At 36.1% G+C, this 6,000-nt stretch overlaps 1 protein-coding gene across 4 annotated transcripts in view; it reads right to left on the reverse strand.

Annotated features, from left to right (window-relative positions):
- Window positions 1-6,000, reverse strand: part of LOC121385172 (zwei Ig domain protein zig-1-like) — a 34,743-nt gene that overhangs the window by 23,964 nt on the left and 4,779 nt on the right. For all 4 annotated transcript variants that reach the window (XM_041515756.1, XM_041515732.1, XM_041515740.1 and 1 more), the window contains exon 2: window positions 2,245-2,597. In XM_041515756.1, coding sequence (XP_041371690.1) covers window positions 2,245-2,299 — 55 coding nt within the window. In that variant the 5' untranslated portion in view covers window positions 2,300-2,597. The remainder of the gene's footprint in view (window positions 1-2,244; window positions 2,598-6,000) is intronic.

The raw sequence follows: 6,000 nt of genomic DNA on the forward strand, positions 1-6,000 counted from the left end.
TGTATTTTATATCACCACAGTATGTTCGATGTCATTGCTTGTTAGCAATACAAGCAACGCTAAGCCTGTTAGCAATGACTTATTTCTAGTAAGCAGTTTACATGTATTGTTAAGTTGATGCTTCAATATCCAATTAAGGTTCAAGCACGCTATCTGGACAGTCTATCTAGGACAGTGGGTTAACTGATAACCGTTGATTAATTGAAAACATATTTTACTGCATATAAACGAAAGGATTGGGCACAAGTTTGACAACTCACTAGGGAGGGGGGGGGGAGAGAGAGAGAGAGAGAGAGAGAGAGAGAGAGAGAGAGAGAGAGAGAGAGAGAGAGAGAGAGAGAGAGAGAGATTAGTATAGATGCCATACACCTCTGCATTTAGCCATTAAAACTCGCACTGCGTGGGATGCGCCTTCGGGGTGCGAACCCAGTACCTAAGGCCGATGTCTTAAACACTAGCCTCAATTCCAAACCAGACCTTCATACTCCTTTAAATAATTATAGACGTAGCTGTGTCTATTCAGTGTCCGATCTGTATGTGAGGATATACGGTAGTTATAACGGTATTTAGAAGATCTACACAAATGGAATATAATGAACCTTCTGTAAACGAGCTGTGTGTATTGGTAGACAGTTGTATTTTGGTATATGCTGAAACGATCAGTTTTCAATACACACGTGTAGCATGCATTAACATCATGCTGACTGGTGTCAGAGGAACGAAACTAACCTCTGTATGATCATTGACACGTTCACGTAAAACATCAGTCACTTGTTTTTAGATAATTCTATGATTCATTGAAGTGTGCGTGTATGCGTGAATGTATGTGAATGTGTACGTGTGTACATAATGCTCTCTCTCTCTCTCCTCTCTCTGTGTGTGTGTGTGTGTCTTCCTATCATATATATATATACGTATATATATATATATATATGTGTGTGTGTGTGTGTGTGTGTGTGTGTGTAATTTGTGTTTTTTCCCCCAATTAATCCGTCTGTCTATCTCTGTGTGAATACACCCACACCCACAGCAATAGCGAGCGATATTCAGACAGAGATGAATTAATTGAAAACATATTACACACACACACTCACTCACTCACTCCTCCCTCTCTCTCTCTCTCTCTCTCTCTCTCTCTCTCTCTCTCAAAACCCACCACACGTGAACACATAGTAACATACACACACACGCAGGCATAAAACCATAATACTATACCTGTACCGCGGATGTAATGATAATTATGTTAATAAATTTCATGATAATAATTTATATACGTGGTGTGGGCGTATGTTTAATCATCATGCGATGCTGAGATAAGAACTTGTTTTCATTGATTGAATAAATCATGTCATGACAACGAATTTGCTACTACCTTTGGACTTGTCTAGTACTGAAATACACTAATAATTGTATCGTCTCGACTCAAGCTACACACAAGGGTCCCGTGGGGGTCAATATTGCCATGGAAACACTAAGGAATTTACATGAAAAAGAAGAAAAAGACCATAACATTTTTTTGTGTTAAAAAGAATTACATCACGTCTGCTGAATTTGTCTGCGCATTGATTTTTAGAAGCGGGTGATGAAGCTGTAAGCAGACGGTCAATAATGCCGGTGGCCTGGCAATGGTTGTCGCGGTACAGACATAGTTAACTCAGTCAGCAATGACAGCCGTGTCGGGATTAAATCCGTATGACCTTTTATAGCTAACAACATCCTGCGTGGTTCAAAAAATAGGCTAAACATAACGACCCTTTTATTTCAAGCAATTACCGTGTTACAACATCGTTGGTAATTACCAAAAAAACATTCGAATAAGCTGACACTGTCAAGTACATTTTAATAACAGGTTAACCACAATTACTATTTTCTGGATACTGTATTAATTCAGATGTAATGTAAAACTAATTCACAGTCATTTTGTTCGTCTTAAGTTAACCTCGCCGGTCGCAATTAGCGCGGTGACCCGTGACCATCAGGCGAGAATACATGTGGTAGTCGACACCGGTTATTGAGATCACCGACGAAATCCCACGAATTCAAAATCCAGCTTTTAGTACGTCTGTCGTACTCTGTACATTATATCAGTTATCTATTAACCAGCCAGGAGATAATCAACATATTACACCATAAACCACAAACACGACCATCCCCATCACCCCACCATTATTATTATTATACACCACAACAATGAAACGCCATTTGTACTGGCGTGTAACACAGAGAAATCAAACGAAAACTTACCGGTAACCTGGATGACTGCTACCGCAGCCAACAGTACGATCAAACTAACGTCCATTTTGTCGCCGTGTGTTGATCGTACATATAACAGTTTTTTTAAAAGATACTGCCGTCCAGGTAATATACGAGTTATCCTATTCCACACACGTGAGATGGCACGGACATTGAACAGCCTTCGACGTTTCGCCCCGTCTGTCGACTACATGTGACTCACTGTTACACGGTGTTACTGAAACCGAACCCACTCGCAACTCGCTCGGCTTGCCCGAACGTCAGCGGCAATATGGCGTTAACAAATAGATTCCGTATCGACCGAGAACAGACGCCGGCTGATTAATATTGTGCTGCTGCTGCTGCTGTTGAAGACAAAAGAAAAAGAAAACGACAGAAGATCAAATTTAATATAATATTAATAATTTAATGTTACGTTTTATATTTATTTAATTTTTAAAATAAACATTAAAAAGAGTTTTTTGTGTTTGCTTTTGTTTTGTTTTTCATAATTTCAGTTTGGCATGACGTAAAAATATAGAAAAGAAAAGATGTTTTGGAAACTACAATTTTTTTTCTATATTTATGTGCAGTTTGTAAAAACACTGGTTAAGAAATACTCACCCATAGTGAAGAATATCGTCTGCTTACTGAGTTTGAAATTAAACGTTTTCAATTTAAAAAATCGTTCATACATACTAGTAGACACAGATTAACAAAAGATTAATCAAATACAGAATTTCTCAGAATAAATTAATCAAGAAAATGTACTTTCAAACTCCATGTGCGGAAGACATTCTTACTATGCCTAAGTAGTTTGTTTTATTTTTATATTGACCAATATTTTTACAAATTAAATTGCACATGAAATATATATAAATGTTCTTGTTTCCAAAACCATTTTTTTTTTTTTTTTTTTACGTCAAACCAAACTGGAATTATTGACCAAAAACAATTTAAAAAAATGCTGGAATGATATATAATAATTTGAATATTTGACTCTTAATTTTCATGTATAGATAGTTTTGTTATATACAGTATGGCTTACACAATTGGCTGCCAATATTATTACAAATTTAACGAAGTTTCATTTAGACCAAAGGGTGGTACGTATTACCACGACATAATATTTTAATGATCTTTTTCTCTCTTTTTGGGGGGAGGGGGGGGGGGGGGGATTTGGTGAAAATGTTCGCCAAATTTGTCGAACGACATCTTAAATCAATACTATAATAATAACATAATAACTTTCATATTATGATATATTGTAATTTTTGTTTTCATTTACATATGCTTTAACTATGTATACACAAACATTATGTATGTAACCATGTGTGTAAAACATGTATTTTTCGCGATATTTCCCCATAGTTTTGATTAGGTTAACCGTTTCCTGTATCACGTAATACAGGATATTAACTCAGCATCGGATATCTTCTTAACTATTAATAGCAATCTGAATAATAATGTTATGGGCTAGTAATACTTTTGAAATCTTTAGCACTCCCCCGTTGACCAACACTGAACAGGGAAATAAAAAGAGGGAAACATGTTTTTAATTTTTTTTTTAGCACTGCCTCGTTGACTAACACTGAACAGGGAAATAGAAAGAGGAAAACATTTTACCAGTGATACTGTAACTACATAAATGTATGTCGTATGAAAACATATATTAATATCAATTAATAACGGATCGTTTTTTTGCCAATGACGTTCTGACGAAAACAAACTGAAAATGTTTTTTTTAATATTATTATTATTATTAAAAAAATAAATATTCGGAGCTTCAAACACATATTATGACAGTACACAATGAAATGTTACATTTTCTGTTAAAACACACAGTTATTAATTAATACAAGAAAATATGTATTACATGTGAAGTATTCTACTAAGATATTGCCACTTTTTTCTTATTTTATTAGCTTTTTCCGGGAGGGGGGGGGGGGGGGGGGGTATACAAACTGAAAATGTTAAATAATCTGAAGTACATGTATATACAAGAGTGGAACAGACACATACAAAATGATATGCCACAGACACAGTTTAAAACAGGTTTATTTCGTATTACATAGAATACAAAACTCGCTATAGTCTTTGGTGTCACGTTTATGACCATCGCGAAATAATTTTATCTGTCAGTAAAGCTCGTAACAAAATAATTTTAAAATCATTTGGAACACAAACTTTTAACAACTAGTATGCAAATAATGAAATAGCTTTAGTTTTAACAATGTGATAAACTCCGTTATACAAATATTAATTTCCTCTCATTTGCTTTACTATTCATTGCTTTTAGTGTATAACAAGAATTAACATATATATGTAATTAAATTAAAAACATGATTTTATATTAATCATATAAGAAACAAAAATATGTCTGAAACATTGAGTGTAGTCCTACAAAAACGAATTCTTCACAGGGGATGTGGTGATTTAGTGAAGAAAAACAAATACAGGCACAAAGTACTTACGGAGCGTCAGATCATTTGGCAAGATATCGGCTCATGTTTGGGGGAAGGGGAGAAGTTGGAACGACACGTTTAAGAGTCACTACACTGAAAATCCAATTTAAACTATACTTCTCTTATTTTAAGTCTTAACATATTTAAATAATGAAACAAAACATATATAGTTGCACCCACCAGTTCTCTCTCCCCCCCCCCCCCCCCCCACACACACAAACAACGAAGTCCAGTGTTCAATATTGTCGTTTTGAGGAGAGGAGGGAAATACCCACCGCAAGCCCTAAACACCAGAACACGAAGTTTAAATACTAAATAAACAAGATGGCGGCTGTGTACACTATCTTAACAAATATCGCAGTTTTGTTCCACGGCTACACTTCGAAACAGAATCTTGTACACATGAACCCATCAATACAATCTTATTCACGTCAGTATCCATGTACATACGCACATATGTATCTAGTTGTTGAAAATGTGTGATTTCTAAGCACTAGCTCCTCCTCCTCCTCCTACTACTACTGTTGTTGTTGCTGAGCTACTACTACCTACATACTACTAGTGTTGCTGCTGCTACTACTACTACTACCTACCTACTACTAGTGTTGTTGTTGCTGCTGAACTGCTACTACTACTACTAATTACCTACTACTACCTACCTACTACTACCTACCTACTACTACCTACCTACTACTACTACTACTACTACTGTTGTTGTTGCTGAGCTGCTACTACTACTACTACTAATTACCTACTACTACCTACCTACCTACTACTACTGTTGTTGTTGCTGAGCTGCTACTACTACTACTACTAATTACCTACTACTACCTACCTACCTACTACTACTGTTGTTGTTGCTGAACTGCTACTACTACTACTACTAACTACCTACTACTACCTACCTACTACTACTACTACCTACCTACTACTACTACTGTTGTTGCTGAGATGCTGCTACTACTACTACTACTACTAATTACCTACTACTACAACAACTGTTGCTGCTGCTACTACACCTACCTACTACTACTAACTACCTACTACTACCTACCTACTACTACTACTACCTACCTACTACTACTACTACTACCTACCTACTACTACTACTTACCTACTACTACTAATTACCTACTACTACAACTACTGTTGCTGCTGCTACTACTGTCTACTACTACTACCTACCTACTACTACTACTACCTACCTACTACTACCTACCTACTACTACTACTACCTACTACTACTACTACTACTACCTACCTACTACTACTAATTACCTACTACTACAACTACTGTTGCTGC

The sequence above is a fragment of the Gigantopelta aegis genome, chromosome 2, assembly GCF_016097555.1.
Source record: "Gigantopelta aegis isolate Gae_Host chromosome 2, Gae_host_genome, whole genome shotgun sequence".
NCBI lineage: Eukaryota > Metazoa > Mollusca > Gastropoda > Neomphalida > Peltospiridae > Gigantopelta > Gigantopelta aegis.